Genomic DNA, 23326 nt, shown 5'->3' on the forward strand with positions numbered 1-23326 from the left:
GACCGCCAAGGGTGGTGGCGGGGCTCAGCAGGGCCGGGCCGGTGTGGCGGAGACCTCAGCCCACAGCAAAGCAGCATGGCTCCATCCCCGCGCCTTTCCCTCGGACATCTCCGAGGTACAGTCAGGGAGAAGGGCCCTGCCTGAGGCAGGCTCATCCCCAGCCAAACTGCCCCATACGGCCCAGGGCGGGGGTCCCCCAACTCTGACAAATTGCAGGCCACCCATTTAAAATGGTACAACCTTTAGGACCACCAGCACTTTTTTCAGCTCAACCTGAAGTACTACCAGCACATTTTTGCCATGTAAAGCAATCAAGATCAATCTGTTAAGACGTACCAGCTGTCTGTGTACCACTGGGGTACCTGTACCACAGATTGGGAATGGCTGGGCTAGGTGATGCATAGGGGCATCCCTATCCACGCTGCCCCATCATTGTACCCTACATAAGACTACCCTCAGCCCTGCCACAGCACAGCGCTAACACTCTCAACCCTGCCACAGGTAAAGCGAGGGAATCATGGCAGCCAACCGCCTGCTTCTGTAAAATGTCCGTATGGGTATGGCGAGAGGTCCCAGGTAGAGGCCATAAGCTCCTGGAGCTTAAAGAGATTTTGATGAAGAAATATTTTAGTGTAGGCAGCCTACCTGCCACCTGATAACCCCAGACCTGTGTGTTGTACATTGGCTTTTGTTCCACCATGGAGAACATGTCACCAGGAGACCCTCCCTGTGCCTGAAGAAGGGAGTTGGTGCCCAAAAGCTTGCAAAGAACAATTTTTCCAACTATTTAGTTGGTCTAATAAAAGATACCACATTTACCCAACGAACCTTGGTAGCCAAAGAGTGATGCTGCAGTCTTGATGAGCCAGAAATTGTGTGAGGCAAGGATTTCTTACTATTGAACCAACTAGGTTGTTGGAATAAAGTTAGGTAAGCTTTGGAAAGGGAGATACTCTTCCTCAGGTCTCACCTGCATGAGAATGAGACCAGTCTTACATTGGAAAGCTTGTCTAGGTTTATCCCAACAACTTAGTTGATCCAACAAAGGATATCACCCTAAGAAGTCCTGTCCCTTTCATTTCACTGTAGGGCTGCTTTGGCCCTTGAATAATTGCCACTAGTAGAAGTGTTGCACGTAGCTGTGCCAAGAGAATCCTTCAAGGAACCGTCCAGTCTTCAACACATCTGTAGCTTCAGAACAAAAGAAAGTTGAGATCATTACAAAACACATGAAGCTGCCTAATTTCAACTTTTCTGTCATGTAAAGTGATTTTTACAGAGATATTTAGAATCAGCCACCTCCCCAGGGCTTCTCACAATACCCATTACCAATCTGAGCTACGTTAAGGACTGTGCTGACAAGTGGCTCCTAAGGAAGTGATACAGTCGGTCTCTTGTGCTATAGCATAATTTACAGCAGACCCCACGGTGCACATTTGTCAGCATTTTCTAACAACTGAAGGTTCTTGTCATAATCTTATAAGATATGGCATTTATTTCCTCTGTTAACTAACAAGTAGGTGAATTGGAGATCTCCTGCTATTGACCCTATTATAAACCAGTCTGAATATGTGCAGTGTGTTTCTTTGTCATGGGTTTCCCATGTTAGGGCTTTGCAGTTTTCTGTGAGAGTCCACATGGGAGCAGATGAAACACAAAACGCAGATCCCACACCAGGAGAAATGAGTGTAGGGATAGGAGAGTGTAGGTCTAGCAGTCCCCTACCCCCAGGTTTCCCACATATTTGGTACATTCGTTCAAGCTGTAACCACAAGCCAAGTGTTGAATTTGGCGAGGGAAGGTGAACCCAATTTCTTCCACAAAAAACAACAACACTTAAGGTGATAAAGGACTGGACAAGTCAGATGTCAGGACTCCCAGTGAGTTATTTGATTTTGTAGAGAGATGTGAACAGACCAAAGAAGAGAAACCACATCATCCCACCCTGAACATCAGAACTATCAAAGAATGGGCTGGAAAGAGTTGAACAAGTTGGCCTCAACTCTTAGGTTGTGTTCACCCATTAAAAGAATTTGTGGACATGGGAAAAAAGCCAGAGAGAGTGCCTGCTAGCAAAGGAAGAGGAGCGAGGTATGTAGGAGGCCTAAGCAAGAAGCACGCTCCATGGTGGAACTACAGTTTCAGCGGATAAAAAGCACCATAGCTCCTACTGATGGGCAGAGTTTTCTGTGACAAATAATTTCCTTCATAAGAATTAGGTTTCAGTTTACTGGAAATGGACTGTCTTTGAGAGAATGCTGCTGTCAGTTCTCCTGAAATTAAGAGCTATCTTCAGTCTCAAGTGAAATCTTCCAGGTAACAAATTTCTGTGCTCTAACATGGAACGGATTATGCAGGGTTTGAACCTGGCCTTGTGGCATTTAAGTGAGATGTGAGAAGAAATGGAGGGAGAAGGAAGTTCAAGAGTTTTTAGGCTGTGAAGAGAGTAGTGAAAAGGAAATACTGAAAAGGCATAGAGAGCTTTCTATTGCTTTTATAATTATCAGTTAAATGGATGTTAGCTAGTTTGATGGTTGGATATAGCAGACCACCTTTTTCTGGGGCTCTTGAAGGAATTCCTCATGCTTCATACTATTTTTCACAGATTATCAGTTATCTCCTGGCATACCCACACATACATGCACATCATATTTGACTCTCCTGTGCAGGGGTGGACAATTATATGGACTGGAGGACCACTTAAGGAGTTTTGGTAAGCTGGCAGCAGTCTACACCTGTTTACAGGCTGTTTACACTGCCCAGTGTGATGAACAGATGCCAGCTGATCCGGGCCAGGGCCCACCTACCTTGCACCCACCACCAAGGCCACAAGGTGGAGTGGCAGGTGGGATCTCCATGGAGACTGAATCAGGACCCCATGGGCAGTAGCCAGCTGCTGCCTGTGGAACTGGCGCCCATCACAGGGACATGTGGGGAAAGGACCATAGCTCTGCCCTGTGCCTTGGCCCCACACTGTACCCACCCCGTGATCCCAGCCCTGGTGGCTCCAGCTGCCTGTCCTGCTCCTGGATGCCACTCACCACCCAACTGTAACCCCTCTCATCAACCCAACAGAGCACACTCTGCCAGCAGCGGTCCCGGGCCAGTCTCCATGGAGAACCCCTCCTGTCTGCCCACTCCATCCAGCACCCCTGGCAATGAGTGCAGGGTGGATGGGCTAGGGTGCACAGGCAGCAAGACCAGGTCTGGGGACGGTGGCAGAAACACTGGCAATGGTATCCGGAAGGAGCCACTATCACAGGGAATGCCAGGAAGCCGAGTCCAGCCGCCACACTGCCCCTGCACCATCCAGACTTGCAGACTAGGGATGCTGGCATGCCCAAGAGCCCCACATGGGAATAGGGTAGGCTTTGCTCTGCACCAGGTGGCACCTTCACACCCAGGGGCAGCAGGACCAGCTGCATGCAGCACAGTGCAGGCTGCCCCTTGAGCCTGGGCCAGGCAGGCCCAAGGGACCTGCCACGGGCTGGATAGAATCACTTGGTGGGCTGTATTTTGCCCACCCCTGCTCTTGTGGCATCATAGGCTTAACAAATTGTGACAGAGCAGAGTTTGAAGAAATTAGAAAAGCAGAATGGAAGTGTATGACTGGACTCTAGTCCTGCCTTAGCCTACATATCAAATTAAAATATTTAAACCATTCCTAACATTCACAGGAAAGTTTTCCTATGTGACTGGATAGTGATCAGAGTGCAAAGAAGCAACTTTGAGAGGATCAGTCCTATTCAGTTAGATCAAGGTACTTATTTATCAGTGGAGGCTATACAAAAAAAACACTGGGAGTGTGAAACTTAATAAGACCCTAAGAATGAAGCATACAAAACTAGGAAAAAGGATAATCAGGTTAACTAGCTGGTTCTTCTTGCAGAGGGAAACATGAGTCAGAGTAATTGCTGTAGTTCTTACATTTCCCCAAAGACACAGAGAAGTAGAAAATCAAATTCATCCCAATCAAGATTTTCTGTATAGAAAAGGAGCATAGTTGTCAGCAGGGGCCTACATGCATTTATAGATCAAAATTTGAGAGAGAGAGAACAGGTTTTAAAGTTAAATTTCCATTGCTTTGAATTCGGGAAGAGGAGTAAGAATTGAATTATTTTAGCATCTAGTCCTAAAGAGAAACACAACAGTTGAAATAACAAACAAACAGTCCAGCAAGGTGTTTAGTGTCAAAATATATATGGAATAACTAGTCTTCAACAGATGATGCTTATTAAGAAAAATAACTACAGACAAAAAAGTAATCTTCTACACAGCTTGTAAACTAGCCTCCACCTCCTTTGGCAGGGACCACACCCTGCTTGAAACTCTGATTAGCATCCAGAGACATCTAGTGGTTAAATAAAGTACACCTCCCATCCTTAGTGTGCTTAGAAATCCATTATAAGCAGCTGCCCCAGTGATCTCAGGTCCCTCTCCCTCACCCAACACTTTTCTATCTTCTATGGGGCTCAGAATATTATGTCCCTTGAGGAAGGGTTTCCTTAGTGACATTTTACAATAACATTTTACAGCTTTATTATAAACCCTGCTCAGTTTAGCATCTAATAAGTGGTTGCTTCTAAATGTTGCTGTCTTAATTATTCCCATATCTCTGCCTATTGGAACCTCCTGACTTTGGATTTATGCTTGCAAGCATTTCAACATTATTATAATTAGGCTAGGAACTGAGAGAGAAAGACTAGCTGGAGGAAATTGAACATATGCTAGCAGGAATATTTTGTCTTACAGCACTCTGCTGGAAAAGGCCACTAAGCCTTCATCCAGAGGTTTCTCCCACACAACACCAATAACAACCACACTAAACTTGACAGCTGTCTCAGGCCAAACCCCTGAGGACAAGTCTTCAACTCAACCTCCAACTTGGGAATACAGTATTCTGAACCTCGTCATAACCCCCTCATTCAAAATCTTCCCTAGCTCAAAGCTCAGTGTCAAGTGGTACTTTGCATTTCTTCTTTTTTTTTTTTTTTGGCCTTATATTCAAACAAGTTATGCTGGAATACTGGAAGCTGCAATGGGAGAAGAGCAAGGAGTGGAAAATTCTGGACATGTCCTATTCACCCTCCCACTCAGCATTCACTCCCTGTCACTGTGAGACAGCATATTAAGCTTCTGGTTTTTGACCCAGTAAATGGCAGATCTTATGTGCTTAATACCAGTATATCCAGTTGGACTGTAAATTAAAATGGACCATCCTTCTACATGTGTACAGAAGCTATCATAGTGGGGTCGTGGTCTACAGCTAGGGGTTACAGACACTGCAGTAATACAGATCCTTGTTGATGACAACATCATGGTCAGCATAGCATAGATTTAGTTATATACTAGATTTATAACTAGTAGAAACTTTATCATTACTAAAACTCCATCACATACACATAAGTCTTCAAAAACCTGAACAATAACTCTAGATTTTGAGTAGGGTGTTCTATGATTTCTTCAACCATACTAGGAGCTGTAACTTATGTTATTCTTCATGCTTTATGGTCCTGATCCTCCATTATGGTACTGATCCTATACCAGGATTTTATCAGTTCTCACAGCAGGCTGGAGTAAATGGAAGGCTGTGCTCCCTGCCCCCCCCCCCAAATCAGAGAGTGACATTTAAGGTATTTTAGCATAATGAATGGTCATAAAGCATGTAGAGCTCACAAGCTAGAGGTCAGTAGTCAAAGAGGCCAAGTTCAGGGCAAGAACAAGAGACTGCTACAACATATCAAAGTTCAAACCTAGGTCAGTTGCCTCAGGTCAACAGCCAGGGCATCAAACTAAGGGGTCAAGAGCCAGAAGCTCCAGAAGACAATACAAGGTAAGGAGGTAAGGGCTAGAAACCAGGATAGGAGCAGTAGATATGAGCATATCTTAGGATATGCCTAAGAGGTATAGTCAGAGCAAGAACTGTTGCCTGGAAGCCCAGCTTTTTGTACAGCCAAAGTCAAGTAGTAGAGTGGCCCTTAAATAAGGTGCTGGAACAAACCAGGCAGCTAAACAAGTGTGTCTTGGAATCCAGCTGTTCACCCCCAGCACTGTGGTAAATTAATTACAGGAGACTTGGAGCTGTTTGGTAGCTAGTTTACACCAATTAATAAAGTGGCTGCTAATCATTTGCTGACTGTCCTTGGAAATCAGGCTAATTATGTGCAGCTGTTTTCCCACCTATTATATCACAAAAAGACAGGGACAATATTAGATACGGTCCTAATTTTAGTATTTAATATAAATAATTGCCACATTTGCCTCAGGGATGGTATACAACTGTGAACAGAAGCGGAGGAAATCTGTTTGACTGAATAAGAGAAAAGCTTGAGAACACTTGATGTAGAAGCGCTGTTACTTTGTATTGGCAGTCACATTAACTGCTGCAGCTATAAAGTGCTGAAGGAAGGCAAAAAAAATATGACATAGGGAGGTGGAAAGTGGGACTTCATAGCTGGCTTTTTCCAGTATGGTATGTTTAGGTACTGAATAATGGCTTCCATCAACATTGTAACATTCATTAAAAGTATATTACAGACTCTCTTCAAATCACTACATAAGCTGACATATTGTCTTAATTACTCTTTATTTTGTCTGGAATCACCTTTCTTCTGAAACCAGAACGGAAGCTGCAAAAATATCAAGGCTGAATTATTTCAAGCTTGAGACACAGAAACAAATGAAGCTATGCATCATGAGAGTGAGATGCAAACATTGCCAAAGCCAACACCAATGGCCCATCTGACAGAAATAGCATCTGTAAAGATAGTTTGCACTTCACTTTGCATAAGTGCCATGTTGCGACTGGTCAGCAGAGGGTTTACGACAGAATTTACAGGTCTAAAAATATAATTAATATCAGCCAAGACCCAAGTGTACAGCAGAGGGCCACAACACCTTTCCCTGTGGCCTGCAAAGAGATATTTACAGGAAGCCAGATGTGCCAGGTTGGTTTCAAAGCTTGTCCATGGTCAAAGAGTACCAATAGCAGGGCAAAGCAGAGCAAAAGGCAAGGGAGGATAAAGACTAAACACAGGCATGAGCTTTCCTGAGCATCACCCTAACTTATCATCAGGTAGCTTCTGGCAAAGCAGATGGCTGCAGTGACATACTGATGTATGGAGGGTCTCCAAGTGCAATGCTTACATTTGCGCCCCCCGCCCCCACCAAGCACAGACCCGGGGTTGGCAGGCAGAACTGCCAGAAACCAGAAGTGCTTCTTCGTGCCACTGCCACTGCTTCCAGTTTCACAGCTGGCTGGCACCCCCCCACAGCCCTATGCCTGGGGGCCATGGCCCGCTACCGACCCCCACCCTTAGGTACGCCACTAGATGGCTGCCTAGGAAAGCTCAGGCCTCACTGAACCAGCTGGTCTGTCAGGGACCACCTGGCCCTGCCCCATGCCTAGCTTCAAGCTAACACAGCTACCTGCTTCTCAAGGGCAGGGATGACAAAACCCAACCTGGGAGGCTCCCACAGTGTGTTTCTAACAGGCTTCAGCTAGGAAGTGCTGGGGGCACAGCAGAAACAACCTTCAAGCAGCAAGCACACCAGGATTCCTCCTGAGACAAGCAGCCCCACAGCAACTTCACCTGGGAGCAGAGCATTGCCAGGTCTTAAATATGAAATTATTGTATTGCTTAAAACTCAAAATTATATTTGTTGAAAAAGATTTTACGCTGAAAAATATGCAAATTAGCATGCAAATAAGCCTTCTTCTTATTTACTTTATGGTACTCCCTGTAAGTTGCCAGTGAGTGAGCAAGAATTGGACCATCAAAATTGAAGCATTTATTTCTTCATTCTTCTTAGTTATTTCTTTATTTCTAACCATGGATCATGGGCTCAATGTAGTTTTATGAGATCCTAAACCAGTGCTGCAGTTTATATGATCTGCAGAGTGCAGGCCCCGCAACCATGAGCAACCACAAGAAGATCCAGGAGACGGTGAGGCTGATGGACACCATGTTGCCCGTGGACCTGCTTCCAGGTGATGCGTGCCAGGTTGTGTGGGAGCTCATTGACCACAAAGACCTGTGCAAAGATCACAAGGACCTGAACTGCCTAAAAGCCCACTGAGCCCTGCCAGCGAGGGCCCGGAGACATAGAGAGGATCACCTGGGAAGACCCAGCTGCCCATGGCTCAACTGCCATGGAGCCACGGAGACAATTGACCACCTGCTCTGGCTCTGCACCTGTGCCAAAGAGGTACGGAAAAGGGTGAAACAGCTCTGCGAAGTGGTGACTGGCATCAACCGGTTAACCAGAGAAGTGGCACTGTACAGGCACCTCGCCAAACACCAGGAGAACCTGCCGCCCCATTTCAACCAGTTTGTATCCTGCATCAGGAATGCCCTGTGGAAGTCCAGGAACCTCCTGTTGTACAGGCACACAGATGTAGAGGTAGTAGGCTGCGTGAAATTGGCTTTGAGCGAACTTCAGACCTACTACCAGAAATCAGGAGTGGAGGATGAAGAGGACGCAGCCGAAGCTTCTTGGCTGGCACACAGACATGTGGCACAGGACTTCCAACTTCCCCCCAGCAGAGAAGGGGGCAGTGACAGAGAGGTAGAGGACGAGACGAGTGGAACTGAGGATAGCGACAGTGACAGCAAAAGCAGGTCCTCCAGTGGGAGCTGGAGCGACAGTGACATGGACGACAGGAGAACTGAGTATGTGGCCCCGCAAGTGGGGTGGGGCTGAAAGAAAAGGGTTGCCTAGTCTGAGAGACCAGAAGTTGCTTGTGTGTGTAGCGTGCAATGCAGATGTTGTAAAGGGCCCCGGTGGACAGCTGGCTTTTGTACAGGTGTGTGGGCTGCATGGATGCAGTTTTTGTACCAGGTTAAGGCTTTTTTTGTGTAGTGATACTCAAAGTGTAGATATATATAACCTTATATATATATATATATATATATATAGACATATACTTTTGCCAAAAAAAAAATCTTTCGGCTCAGATCAAGCTTACTGTAGTCCTATGCTTGCCTGGCAAGGGAAACACCATGACCACTGAGCCAGTCTTCCTAGTTGCAACTGGGGATGACCACTCTCCTGGCACAAGGACGGTACCTGCTAAGGTAATGTATAATAAATAAACCTCCCACTTAACTGCTGGAGTGGGAAGGGTCTTGGCTTTATGCCCACTTTATGGAATGGGGACACTCCTCCCTGATTTCCTGTGGCTGGGGATGAGCAAAACTTGGGGGCATCTGCATCCCAAGTCTCCAGCAAGTAGGATGCCCGCCAAAGGATTTGGAAATATCCGAAGCCCCAGATTGTCGTGGAGGATGTTTGCTTGTGGTAGGGCCACTTGTGGTTCTAGACTGACTCATGGATTTGGAATTTGTTTTGGCTAATTTGACTTGGAATATGGAAAATTTAAATTAAAAAAAATTCTGTATTTATTCTCTGTATTTCATTCATGTATTTATTTCTTCATTTCGAGGCAAGCAGTCATAAGAAAGTGCTGACAGCAAACCCAGAAGTCAGTTCAGACTCCCTGAGAGTGACCTGGGTTTTGCATCAGTGAGCTGCCTCAAAGACGATCAGACACTTCGACCACTTCTGCTGATCGTACCTGGCAGAAGGCCTGACGTCACCCCGCAGCAGCACTGGCCTGCCCCACCCCTTTATGACGCGCCTTTATTTGGCTCCGCCCCTCCCTCGGCTCGCCCCGCCCACCGCCGCCGTCCATTCTTTTGGCCTCGCCCCTCTCCCCTACACCCCGCCCCACACAACGCTTTCCGCCCCCAGCTCTCCTCCATTCTTTGGCCCCGCCCCCTCGTCCACTCCTGTGCCAGTACCCCACGCCTCCGACGCCTCTTGGTCCCGCCCCCGGCTTGGCCGTTTCCGCCCTTCAGCTGCAGCCACGTCTTGCAGCTCGGGCCCCGCCCTGCGCTGGCGGCGGCGCATGCGTACGGGGCGGCGGCGCATGGCTGCAGGCAGGAGCTATGGCGGCATTTGCCGCGCGGGTCCTGGCACTGCTGCTGCTGGCCGTGGCGCTGGTGGAGGGCCTGTACTGCGGGCTGCACGTGTGCTACGATGTGCTGGGCGTGAGCCGCGAGGCCAGCAAGGCGGAGATCGCGCGCGCCTACAGGCAGCTGGCCCGGCGCTACCACCCCGACCGCCAGCACGGCAATGCCCAGGACCCGGACACGGCGCATGAGACCTTCCTGCTCATCGCCACAGCCTACGAGACCCTCAAGGTGAGCGAGCGGGACCGCCGCCCCGGCCGCAGCCGCCCCGGTAAGAGACACCGACGGGACGCGGGGCGCGCGGGGCGGGGCGAAGCGAGGCAAGGCGGCGCTGGCGCTTCCGTCGGGGGGGGGTCATGTGTGGGTCCCCCCCAGCCGCGGTGGCTCCGTCCGCGGGGGGCGTGTTCCCCCCTGCCTGCTGAAGTGGTTCCATCGGGGGGGCCATATGTGCCCCCCCCCGCCTGCGGAGATGGTTCTGTCGGGGTGGGGTGGTGAGTTTCAACCTGGGGGGGGCAGGGCAGGACACGTAGGCCGTGGCTGGGCCCCTCCCATCCCACAGTCCTGGTGGTGGGGGGAGCCCTGTGTCTTGCTGGCGGGGTGTGGCTATGGGGAGCAGGCAGGGCTGGAGGGGGCAAGTAAGGATGGAGCTGGGTGGGCACTGGTGCTTTGGAGCTGCCATTGGAAGTCCACAGGCAGTGCTGGCCTGCTGTGGCCTGCAGAAAAGGACCAGGGGGGTGGCCACAGGTTGAGCATGTGTGGCTGGGTAGTAGTCTGTGGTGTCCTAGCAGCGCTTGGAGCGCTGCAGGCAAGTTGCAGGAGGCATTTCTGCTAACCTGTTTGTCTGGTACGCTGGGTCTGGGTCCCGCACTTAGGGGAAGGCTGGATAAATTGGGCAGAGTGGAGCTGTGAGTAACGGTCTAGAAAATGTGATCTCTAAGGCAAGGTTGGGAGAGCTGGCGTTATTTAGAGTCAAGAAAGAAAATCTGGAAGAATGTGATAATGGTTGTCAAATGGGAGGCAAGTGATGCATTTCTCTCTGCATCTGCTGGGACAGGGCAAGAAGTTACAAATATACCTTTTGAGGTTCCTTCTAACCCCATTTTCCCAGGAGTCTGTGAGCAAATGACTATCTTGGACTTCCAAGAGTCACTGAGGCTAGCAGTTATAAAAGAAGCCCCTAGAAGCACAGCCCCAAGCATCCTTTCTTCTTCCTTTGCAAGGCTTTCTCCTCACTGTAGAGGAAGGAGGTAGACTATTATGAGGCAGACCATCACTATCACTCTAGTATAGGGTGGGCAAAATACAGCCTGCGGAACAATTTTTTTTTTTTTTTTTTTTTTTTTGCCTGGCCCAGGTGAGGGGCCATGGTGCATACACAGCAGGGCCAGGGCAGCATGGCAGCTGAACTCTATTTCCTTGCAGTGGTGGCTCCTTCTGGCTGCCCCTGCCAGACCCAGTCCTACCGCCTGGGTGCTTTGGCCCATCCATTCCACACCTGCTGCCAGGGTGGGACCCACATGGGCAGAGTATGCAGCTGGGTGGGTGGCATGAGGCCATCGGCCAATGGGGAGTGGCATCCGGGAGTATGACAGGTGAGCAGGGCTGGGGAGACCCTTTGATCTTGGGCAGTGACAGTGCAGGGCTGTGCCAGGTGTGGGTTCTGAGGATAGGGGTGGTGTATAAGGAGCAGATCACAGCTCTGGCACAGCCCTGGATGCAGCTTCTTGCCCGGCTGTATGCCCTGCCTGTGCAGCTTCTGTCTGCTCTCCATGGAGGCCCCAGGATTATGGGGTGGTGACAGAGTGGGGCTGGGGCCCATGACAGAGCCGCTATACACTCCTTGCATGCCCCTGCCTGTGGAACCCATTTTGGTCACAAGGGTGTGAGGGAAGTGGATCGTAGCTCTGCCTTGGGCCCTGGCCCAATGCTGTCACCACCCCACTTCCCTGCCCTCTTACCCCAGCCCTGCCTGCCTGTCCCGCTCCCAAACACTGCTCCCTGCCCATGGCTCCATCCTACATAGGGAGTTTTGGTGAGTTGTTGTGTTGGGGTGAGGCGTGATGGGTGTGCTGACCTGGCCTGCAGCTGCATGGGGCCAAGTCCTGTCCACTTGTGCTAGGGCACCCGTGCCAGGCTCCCACCAGCGCTGGCCAGCATGTGCAGCTCATCCAGGGGGCTGTTCCTAGTGCAGCTGGGTGCTACTCTGTGCTCCCTGCCTCTAATGACAACTCCTGCTCCTGATCTTGGCTTTGCCAAGCCATGCTGCTCCAGGGGAGCAGCTTCAGCTGGGCAGTTCTTGCCCTAGCGTGCTGGGCTTCAGTTCGGAGCCACTTCCTGGAGCTGGAGCCCTGTATGCCTGGACAGGAGCCATCCGGGTAAAGCTGCTCGAGCAGGTCCAAAGAGGTGATCCTTCCCCTCTATGCAGCACTGGTCAGGCCACAGCTGGAGTATTGCGTCCAGTTCTGGGTGCCACACTTCAAGAGGGGATGTTGACAGTATGGAGAGGGTCCAGAGGAGGGGACAGCAGGGCAGGCCCTACGAGGAGAGGCTAAGGGACCTGAACCTGTTCAGCCTCCAAAAGAGAAGGCTGAGGGGGGTCTTGTGGCCTGTTATAAACTAGTCAGGAGGGATCAGCAGGCATTGGGGGAGTCACTGTTCCCCCGAGCACTGCCAGGAGTGACCAGGAATAACGGTCACAAGCTGGCAGAGGGTAGGTTTAGGTTAGATATCAGGAGGCACTACTTCACGGTCAGGGCGGCTAGGGTCTGGAACCAGCTTCCAAAGAGAAGTGGTGCAGGCTCCTACCCTGGGGGTGTTCAAGAGGAGGTTAGATGAACATCTTGCTGGGGTCATTTGACCCCAGTACTCTTTCCTGCCATGGCAGCGGGTCGGACTAGATGATCTGCTCAGGTCCCTTCTGACCCTAGAAACTATGAAACTATGCTCACCCCGAAAGGCTTGATGTGGCAGTGGCAAGATTGGGAGCAGAGCAGCACCCAACCAGGCTGTGGGCACCAGAAGGCTGCCCCAGTGCAAATTAGTGGAGTTCAGCCCCATGCAGAGTGCTGTGGGGGCACTGCAGACCTCAGTGCCCAGGTGAACTCTGCTGCATGTGTCCCGAGGCAGCCCCCTACCTACACACATGCGCACACCCCTCTTTTTCCCCCACACATACTCCCCCACTGGAGGCCAGGGGCACGTAGGGAGTAGGCACAACCCAGTCCTATGATTCCAGCCTTGCTCGTCCCTCCCGTTCCTGAACACTGCTCCATGACCACCCACAGACCCATAGGGAGTTTTGGTGAGTTGCTGGTGGAGTGCTGACCTGACCCATGACAGCTTATCAAAACTCCCCATGTGGCCTTTGGGCCCCAATAATTGCCCACCTCTGCTTTAGGGTTTTTTTGGGGGTTTTTTTGCATTTGTTGGTCCTGTGCTATGATACTTGTGCATGTAGTCTCTTTTTAACAAGCAATTCATCTGTGTGCACCTGGAAGTGGAATCCCTCTCTGTTTTCTTTTTTTTTCTTTAGACAAGTGGTTCTCAGCTGGGGTGCTATGGGACCCCAGGGTAGTGTGGGACCCTTCCAGGGGTTTATAGGTTTGTGGGAAAAACACTGGTGAAGAAGTATTCTGTTTCTCTTGCACTTCCTAGTTAGTGGCTCTTTGCTGTATTGTGTGCATGCTCATAAGACTAGCTTAATGAAATGTCAGTGCTTGGCCTACAATGGGATAGTTCCCACAAAAATTGTAACTCAAATTTCCTGTTCTTTGTTCATTTAACATTGTTTAACTTAATTCTTTGTTTCATAAAATTAAAGAAAAATGAAAATTTTATTTTTTTCAGCTTTATTAGCTGTAATACTTTTAATAGCTTGTCCTCTAATTAATTGTTCTAATAGGTCAGTTTTCTTCAAATTTTTAAATCCTCCTTTTTTGAAAGAAACATTAACTAAAATAAATCTCAGCCCAAAGAGTTCCAAAATCTGGGAGGAGAAGGGGGAGGGAGGATGGGGTGGGATTCCCAAACCTTGTAAATAGGAGAGGAAAATGGAAGTATCTTTTTTAGCTGTCATGAAAACTGAATTTTGTTGAGAATAAATGCAGGCAGTTTTGACACTGCAGACTTTTCAGTAGGGTATCCAAGTAAGCAAGCATGAACTGAACGATTTATCTGTGAAGCCTGTTCTAGTAAGTAATTCAACCAAGAACCTTTTTGTTTCTGAGCAGCAGAAGGTATCTTAATCCTTTTGGAAGTGGTCTGTTTTCCCACTGAAGTCATGCAGCTCAAGGCTTGTCAGCAGCTTGTATGATGCACAATAGTCTTCTCCATGCTTTTAGAGGGTTTCCTCCTCCCATTATTATCCACAGCCAGTTCTGCTTGGCTTTCAAAGCTAGATAAAACTGACCACATTCAGATTAGTTTCCATGGTTTTGCAAATACTAAAAGACTGCTTTCAGTTAAAACTTCAGAAAACTCCCACCATTTATTCATCCCCAGATAGATATTCAGTGTGTTCTTAAATCAGTACATTAATTTAATAATGTTTACTTGAAAAGTTTTTAAGGTGGCCAGGTAGAAAATTAAGGAAGAACTCTTGCCAAAGGAAGAATTAAGTATTTAAAGGGCATATAATCTCCCTGTATGTTATTTTGGAATTCCCATCTCCTGTTGTAAAGAAAGTGAATATTTTCTGGACTCCACATTTAGTGCACACCTCAGGGGACACTGTCAATTTAAGAAGAGGTCTTTTCTTTTAACACTATTATTTTAGGTAGCATTCTAGATAGTTGGACTGGGGGCTGGGAAAATTCTAGCAAAATATCTCTTTGATTTATTTGTGGTAATTAGGGTGGAGCGGGGCTCAATATACCGTAATAAGGTCCCACTGGACTCTGCGAAAATGTTATGACCATGTTGTCATGTTATACCATTCATTCCTCTGAGTAGTATAACAGTACTGTGGGTGTGAATTTGGTAAATTAATTGGCTACAGGACTGTTTTCTGGAATGGTCTAGGTAACAGTGACTAAATCTGAAAGGATCTGAACCTTAAAAAGTTGTTTTTCTGCAGGATGAAGAAACACGTAAGGATTATGACTACATGTTGGATCACCCTGAAGAGTATTACCGCCATTATTATCATTACTATAGCAGGAGGCTGGCACCTAAAGTGGACGTCAGAATAGTAATTCTGCTTACAGTATGTGCTATCTCTGTGTTTCAGGTAAAATACATTTATATTTTCCCTTGGATTTCTAAACTAAAAGATGCTGCTTCCTATTTTTACTTCCTTTACTGCCACTGTTGCTTCATGCAGTTAAGTAAAAAACCACAAGAATAGATGGCTTCATTATTTCTCCTTGGGATAAGTGCTGTCTGCTATCTTTACTGAATATCTATTCAACAGATTAGATCTTGGAGTTGAGTAATTCTGTCTCTTGGACCCCAGCCTATACAGATAATGGAAGCAACCTCCTTATTTTTTAGTGCTATATAGTTAACACGTAACATCTTGCACTGTTAGAAATAATCTAATTTCATGGTTCATGAAATGAAGGGCTAAATGCTTTAAAGTCTGTCCCAGGCATGGGAACTAGATTATTAGGCAAGGTTAGATTGAACCAGTTAAGAAGAATTTTGTTTATTTGAAACAATGATCTTAATGACGGACTATATTTCAGACAACTGTAATTATTGCTGAACTGCTGTTTAAATGCATATGTGTGTGTGTGGGGGGGGGTCGATTATGGAAATCCTAAAGGTTTATATACTAGGGGTGCACTAATATTTTTTGGGTTGATACCTGTCGCTGGTTATTAATGAGCCATATCAGCTGATCCGATTGCTGATATGCAGCCTGGCAGCTTGAAGAACAGACTCCAGCTGGTAAGTCTGGGGGCGGGGGGGAGCAGATTGGGGCCCATGTGGTGAGGGAGGGGAGGGAGTGGGGCAGGGGTAGGGATAGGCACTGCCCAGGTGGGATGCGAGATGGAGCTGCAAGCAGCCCTTCTGGGATTTGTGGGGGGGAGGGGGTGTCCTGTACCCTGTCCCAGCTGAGCAGTGTCTACCCCGGCCCCACTCCCTCCGTCACTGTGGGGGGCCTTGATCTGCCCCCTTCCACCTTTTCTCCCCTCTCCTCCCCCCTCTTCTCCCAACAGATTTATCAGCTGGAAGCTACTGTCTAAGCTGCCATGCTGGCAGCATGCTTTCTGTGATTATGTGGGTGCACATGGCATTTTTTGGCAACGCTATTGGACACATCAGCCCAAAAAAGCCAATTGCCAATAATGTCAGTTTTTCTTTTTATTGGTGCCAATATGATATGAACCAATGTATTGGTGCACCTCTATTAAATACTGCCCTGCATCCTGCTTCTCATCACTGAGGCATCCCACGTTATTTTTGTGAACTGAGTGGCACCCAATTTCAAAAACGAATGTATAGATTACAGTGTTTACCTCCTTGCAAAGGGGCCTGGTATTGGGAATAGGGGATTGTCCAGATGGGCCTGGGCCTGTACTTATCTGCTTAATTTTACTGCTTGTCTTCTGGCACCCTGGTTGAGAATCACTGGTCTGTATGTGGAAGGAATGATCTCAATATACCATAATAAGGTTTCATTGGACTCTTCTATGACCCTGTTGCTTATGGCAGTATATAATCAAAGAAGCACTGTATGCTAGTAAAACTGGTGTATAGGTTGAGTTTTTCTTTATTTCTTGGGGTAGAAGAGAAGCATTTTCTTAACTATTGTAGTATTTTTGTAGCAAGATATGATATTGGTGTATAGAACTGATTCTCAATTGGGGTTATGCAAGATCCTTTGAAGGGTGCCCTGAAATATGAGGAGATAAGCAGGTAGTCACAGGCTTGGGCTTGTTCCTGCCTGGCTGCTCCCCTTCCCCCATTACCTAGCCCCTCCCACTCTGTTGCTGGCAGTTGCTGCTACTGTAAACCATGGAATAAGGCTTCAATTTGAAAATAATTTCATGTAACACACAATTGTAATCCGACGTTGTCTTAGAGCTAGTTTACCACAGCACTCCATTTTTTTCCACTGGAAAAAGTAAAATGAAATACATTTTTGCATATACTATGAAATTTATTCCTTAAAAGTGAGCTCAGGACTGAACCCCAAGAAGCATAGTACTTCTGTCTTAGGAGTGCTAACACATTGTAGTACTTTACTCCCCATCTGGTGACTGACTGGCCAACAGAAGTTTGTCTCCATTTTCCTTGAAAATAAGGGACTCTTTGAGTCTTTAAGTCATGCAGTAGAGTCTCATTTAGCAATTTGGAAACACTTTGTTCATTCCCCATATATGACCCTTCCAGGGCTGGCATGATGTTTTATTTCCTTTAGCCATAATAAGTCACCTCTAATTTTGTTTTCTTAGCATTAAAATGGGGTTACTGTCTATCTTGCCTGTTTGGATAGATAAATATTTCTGTAGCACTTAGATTATAAAGTATAAAATCTGTTTTCAGTTTTTAGCATTGGTGGTATTTAACCGGTAGCTTAATGTCCAGGAGGCAATGAGCTTTGTTTTTTCCTGTGCTTTCTTTGTTGAAGTTACAAATGGAAATAAGAATCTGTTACTTTTCTTCTTATATTCTAGTTCTTCAGCTGGTGGAATAGCTACAATGAGGCTATCAACTATTTAGCCACAGTGCCAAAATATCGCATCCAAGCTACTGAGATTGCAAGGCAACAAGGCCTACTCAACAGAGCTAAGGAAAAGGGCAAAAATAGGCGGTCTAAAGAAGAAACTCGCAAGGAAGAGGAGGACATCATCAAAAACATCATAAAAAATAAAATAGATATAAAAGGCGGCTACCAAAAACCTAAAGTATACAACATTCTCCTATTCCAAATCCTCTTGGCTCCTTTTTACGTGTGCAAATATGTAATCTGGTATTGCTGGTGGATTTATTGTTTCAATATTAAAGGTCAAGAATATGGAGAGGAAGAAAAACTATACATAATACGTAGATACATGAAAATGTCCCAGTCTCAGTTTGACAGTTTAGAAGATGAGCAGAAAAAGACTTTTCTTGAACGGCAACTGTGGATGAGAGAGAACTATGAGGTGAGTAGTTTTGCCGTGTTGTGATGATAACAAATGCAAAAGAGAGAACTTTCCTAAATGCAAAACTACAATTGTGTTTGTATGTAAAAGTGACTTTGGTACTAGACATTGCAGCTTAAACTGGAGACTGCTGGCAGTGGAAGGAAATCCTGTATCCAAAAGGCAGTTTTGCCATCCTGTGGTATACTTAAATACAATAGTAAGGGTGGTGGGGCTAGCTAGATCTAGTACACCAGTGAGAAGTGCCCTTGAAAAAGACCTGATAAATCCACCACAGTAATTAATTATGTTTATCCAGATCAGTTGAAGTTCCTGTTTTGCAGCAGTCTATCAGTTCAGCCATTCTCTATCTTCACTGGTCCAGGATATGACTTCCTGATTGCTGTATGGCACTATTAATATGTTGTTTGTTTAATGCTATGTATGCTGATGGAATTAAGTGCTGCCACAAGGAAACTGGCCTGTTTAGGTCCAGGTAGAACACGAACACGCGCTGGAAACTGAATGGCAAAAAACAGATTTGGAAGGGTGGGAAAGTTTGTTAATAGAAGAGTTAGCCATGTGGCATAAAAAGAAAGCCATATGGAGTGGCTTTTTTCACAGTGATACCAAGGAAAAGCTTGCAGTTGAGATCCAAAAATTTCTCATATATCTTTGAAACTGGCGTGTGCAGCAATATATCAGATTGGCATCAATATTAAAAATATTAACATTGGCAATTGGTGGCTTTTGGCTGATAATGTCACCAATAAATGCCATGTGCATGCATGGAGCCATGGCATGCTCACAGCCAGGAACGCAGCCTGGAGTCCTTTTTAAAATTAACAATAGTCTGTAAACTGTTTAACTAATGGATAGAGTAGTCATTAGTTCACCTTAAGGGCCTATGTTTTCTTGGGCTTTAAAATTATTGCGTTTGTTTTTTAAATCCCTTTCCCTTTCCAGGTCTACAAACAAGAGCAAGAGGAAGAACTAAAAAAGAAGATGGCCATGGACCCACGATGGAAGAGATACCGGAGGTGGATGAGGAATGAAGGACCTGGAAGATTAACGTTTATTGATGAGTGAAGGCTGCTAACCAATACATGCAATGTTGAAGCTGACTTGCAAGACTTTCATAACTACATTTTCAGAGTTTGATCTGCTCTGCCTTAGCAGTGATCTAAAACTCAGGAATATTTCATCAGGCAGAAAAATAGTACAGGTTTACCATTTTTATAAATAAAAACAAATCAATTACACAGAACTAGTTCAGTGTATATATCCCACTTTTTCTTTAGCAACTTTCACATTAATCACCAGCCCAACCAGACCCTATGCCCTCAAAATATCTTCGATAAAGTCTCCTTTGTTGTGTTTTTATTGTTTGGTTCCCACTTACAAAATCACAAGGCTTCGCATTTGGTCCATAGGGATGTGTAAATGCTAACATAAATGCTGTGAAGAAGGATAATTTTTAATTTAACTCTCCTCAGTCCAGAAGCTTCCAAAATGAATAATCTTGCCTAATAACATTTTTAAGGCAGTTAGCCCAATGGCCTTACACTTGAGTGTTACTGTACTTTGTCCAGTTGGGAATGTGGACTTCTTCAATCATTCTGATAAGTAGTGCGTAACTGTTCCTCAGTGTTAAACTAATGGGCCTTATTTTTTCTTTGTTCTGCAGAGTTGAGTGATGCATTAAGATGATTATATTAGAATCTCATGTTTGGTTTTTAATCTTTGTAAAATGAACTGCACTACTTGTTTGGAACAAGTGTACTGGTGAATATGTTGTTGCTATTAAGGCTATAAACAGATCTCACCTTTGTCCCAGGAGAAAGTATTTTGTCCTACATCAAAGTGTGCACTTCCAAATATACAAGTCCACTATCCTGGGTTAACTCCCACCAAAGTAAGTGGCATAAAATTCTGTCTGCCTCACTTTCTCCCAGCACATTGTGGAGAGTGTCTGTGTGGTTATCCTCAGACAAACTGCATCCCACAATAATTTCCATTTGGAGAGGTGGAGAACCAGGAGGCACTTGTTCCAGCCACCATAATCAAGTAGTCTTCTAAAAGATTACTGCGTAAATGTCAGCCTTCAGGCACAAATGCCATGGGGAGCAGATGCTCAAAGTCTTAAGGCAGCAGTCCCTGAGGACCTATGACATCAGCTGTTTCTGGAGTGCCCAGAGTATTATGCACCTGCAACGAGGGGTTGTCCTGCATCCTCTCACTGAATGACACAGCTTTGTGATGGCCCTATTTTCACAGACTCAGACAGTGACTTGGATTTGCTGTGGCTGTGGGTTTTTACTGAGTTACACCCAGAAGACTACCATGATGCTGAGCCAGGCCAGGGACTCCCCACCTCTCTACGACCGTAGTGTAGATGTAGAGCTGAAGTGACTGGCCCCAGTCTTCTGCTTGTCACCAGGCTGCCAAAATGGGCTCTCAGCCCACCCATGCCTGTTCAAACTTTCCTGGCATAGTTCCTTTTCTCCCAGCCCCAGGGACCTTGCCAGTGACAAGGAACACACACAAGCTGGACCTTGCCTATATGCAAGTTTGCTCATGCCAAGGTGGGAAGCCCAGACTCTTGCCTTTGTTTACTGCTGCACGGTGGCTCGTCACCATGCGTGGTGAGTGTGAGGGGTTGGGCAAGGGTTCAAAAAAGGAACGAGACTTCATTCCTGGGAAGGGGGTGGGGGGCCATTCTGGTGTGCGTGTGCACAAAGCACCTCAGTTTAACTGGGCAATTAAGTACTGTCATTGTTTTATGGAGGCATGTCCACGATGGAGAGAGCTTTGCTTTTGTGTGCTGTGCATACCTCTCCTTTCACCTTCAGTTGAGCAGATATGATAATAGCCCAATTGACACTTTTGGCATTCTATGGTTGCTGTGATTGTGTGCCAGTCTATTGCAGACAGATAACTATAGTGCTTAATATATCTCATGGGTTGTGACCTCATGTTCCAGGGCAGAGCCTTCCTCCTTGAAGCGCTGTTGTAGGTGGCACAACTCTCCCATGATTCATAGCTATCTGGGGCCACCATGTCCTTCAGTAAAAGGACAGCAAATACTGGTGGGTTTTCTCAAAAGGTAATAAGATAGCTCTCGCCTTTGTCGTGGAATCAGGCTTATTAGTCACATTGGCCAGGTTGAACAGGTCTTTGAGCAAATGTGGGGGATAGGTCCTTGACCTCTCTCCTGCCTCTCCCACAGCCTGCTGATTACACTTGGTGGCATTGGAGCAAATGTACTGGTGAATATGTTGCTACTGAGGTTATAAATAGATGCCACCTTTGTCCCAGGAGGAAGTGTTTTGTCCTCTATCAAAGTGCACGCTTCCAGGTATTCTGGATTAACTCCCACCACGGTGTGTAGGATAAAATGCTAGCTGCCTCACTTCCTCACAGGATGTTGGCTTGCATGACTGGCTATTAACAGAGATCCAGGTGTTGATTTCCATGGCTTAGACTGGGTGTTGTTACCTGGCAGGCCCCCTTTGGATTCCTGGGGTAAGGCTCAGTCCTTGGACTGGTGCTATTCAATGTCTTTATCAGTGATTTGGACGAGGGTGTGGAGAGCACCTTGTCCAAGTTCGCAGTTGATGCCAAATTATGGGGCAAAGTTAACACACCAGAGGGTAGGGAATGGTTTCAGGTGGATTTGGACAGGTTGGAAAAATGAGCAAAATGAAATCGGATGCAGTTCAACAAAGACAAGGGCAAAGTGCTGCACCTGGGCAAAAAGAACCACCAACACACTTACAGGCTGGGGGATGACCTTCTCAGCAGCACTGCAGCAGAAAGGGATCTTGGAGTCATAGCTGACTCTAAGGTGAACACAAGTCATCAGTATGACAAAGTGATCAACAAGGCTAACTGCATTTTATCATTCATTAGCAGATGTGTGATGAGCAGGTCCAGGGAGGTGATGCTTCCCTGGCCAGTACTGGCCAGGCTGCAACTGGAGTACTGCATCCGGTTTTGGGTGCCACACTTCAAGAGAGATGCCGTGAATCTTGAGACAGTTCAGAGGAGAGCCACTTGTATGGTCAGAGGCCTGTAGGCAAGGTCCTATGAAGAGAGACCTAGATCTCTTCAGCTTTTGCAAGAGAAGGCTGAGAGGTGATCTTGTGGCTGCCTATAAATTCATCAGGGGATGGCAGCAGGGAAGAGGAGATGCTCTATTTACTATGGCACCCCCTGGAGTAACTAGGAACAATAGCCACAGATAGACAGAGAGCAGATTTAGGTTGGACATTAGAAAGAACTGCTTCACAGTAAGGGTTGCCAGAACCTGGAATGGGCTTCCAAAGGAGGTGGTGCTGTCTCCTACCCTGGGATTCTGTAAGAGGAGTCTAGATAAATACCTAGCTAGGGTCATCTGACCCCAGCGTTCTTTCCTGCCCAGGGCAGGGGTTTGGACTCAATGACCTACTGAGGTCCCTTCCAACCCTAACATGTATGGATCTATGTTTCGCCACAGTCTGTGGTGCTCTCAGTAGTTAGCCACTTGATAGGGGGCCAGCTCAATGCAGATCTCCGTGAAGGTAGGCTGGAACATGCTCATCATCCCAGATGGCCATCCCAGTGACTGCTCCCACCAGTTGCCATTCATCCACCTGGCTCAGAAATGGTCCCTCATGGTTTGGAGACACTCCCACAGTAGAGCAGATGTATTATATGTGCATTGTGGCCATCACCACTTCAGAGAAGTCAATGCTGGCAGCAAGAGAAAGCTGGGTATAGCTATGCTTCTGCCTTTCTGTGGACTCCAGCAAATTCATGGCCACTTTCCCATGAGATGCCTGTCCTTGTTCATTTCATAGACCGCCAAAGTCAACCTGGCCTTCCTGAGCCGGGACTGGCACCTTGCCACATAACTCAGACTGCAGCCTCCTGACACTGGGTGATGATGGCCTGCAAATCAAGGAACACGTACAGGTCCATTCAGGTAGTAGCACACAAACAGCACTTGTAGCACAGGACAATGGCAGTGGCTGAAACAATGGGCAGTCCTCGCACATGAATCTGGCCTGCTCCTACCCAGCTGGTCAGCTAATGGGCACTATCTGCTATATTGGGGAATCCCTAGGGAACCTCTGGAAGCTAGGCATGTGCGAAGTGGCTAGTATTCACTTTGGATTCGGAGTGGGCTGATTCGGGGGACAGTGATTCGATTCGGTGATTCAAATCACTGTCCCAAATCAGTTTGGTCAAATCTGATTCAGAGATTCGGCTGCTGCCGAATCTCCAAATCAGCCAGGC

At 46.9% G+C, this 23326-nt stretch overlaps 1 protein-coding gene across 1 annotated transcript; it reads left to right on the forward strand.

Annotated features, from left to right (window-relative positions):
* The first annotated feature begins 9893 nt into the window (after positions 1–9893).
* Positions 9894–19877, forward strand: DNAJC25 (DnaJ heat shock protein family (Hsp40) member C25). Its single transcript, XM_090038851.1, has 4 exons — positions 9894–10205; positions 15049–15201; positions 17597–18067; positions 19013–19877. Exons 1-4 carry the CDS (start codon positions 9951–9953, stop codon positions 19133–19135), a joined length of 1002 nt encoding a protein of 333 aa, XP_089894977.1. The 5' UTR covers positions 9894–9950; the 3' UTR covers positions 19136–19877.
* Positions 19878–23326: the final 3449 nt, after the last annotated feature.

This window comes from Crocodylus siamensis, chromosome 3 (genome assembly GCF_052110815.1).
Source record: "Crocodylus siamensis isolate JL-2025a chromosome 3, ASM5211081v1, whole genome shotgun sequence".
Classification (NCBI taxonomy): Eukaryota; Metazoa; Chordata; order Crocodylia; family Crocodylidae; genus Crocodylus; species Crocodylus siamensis.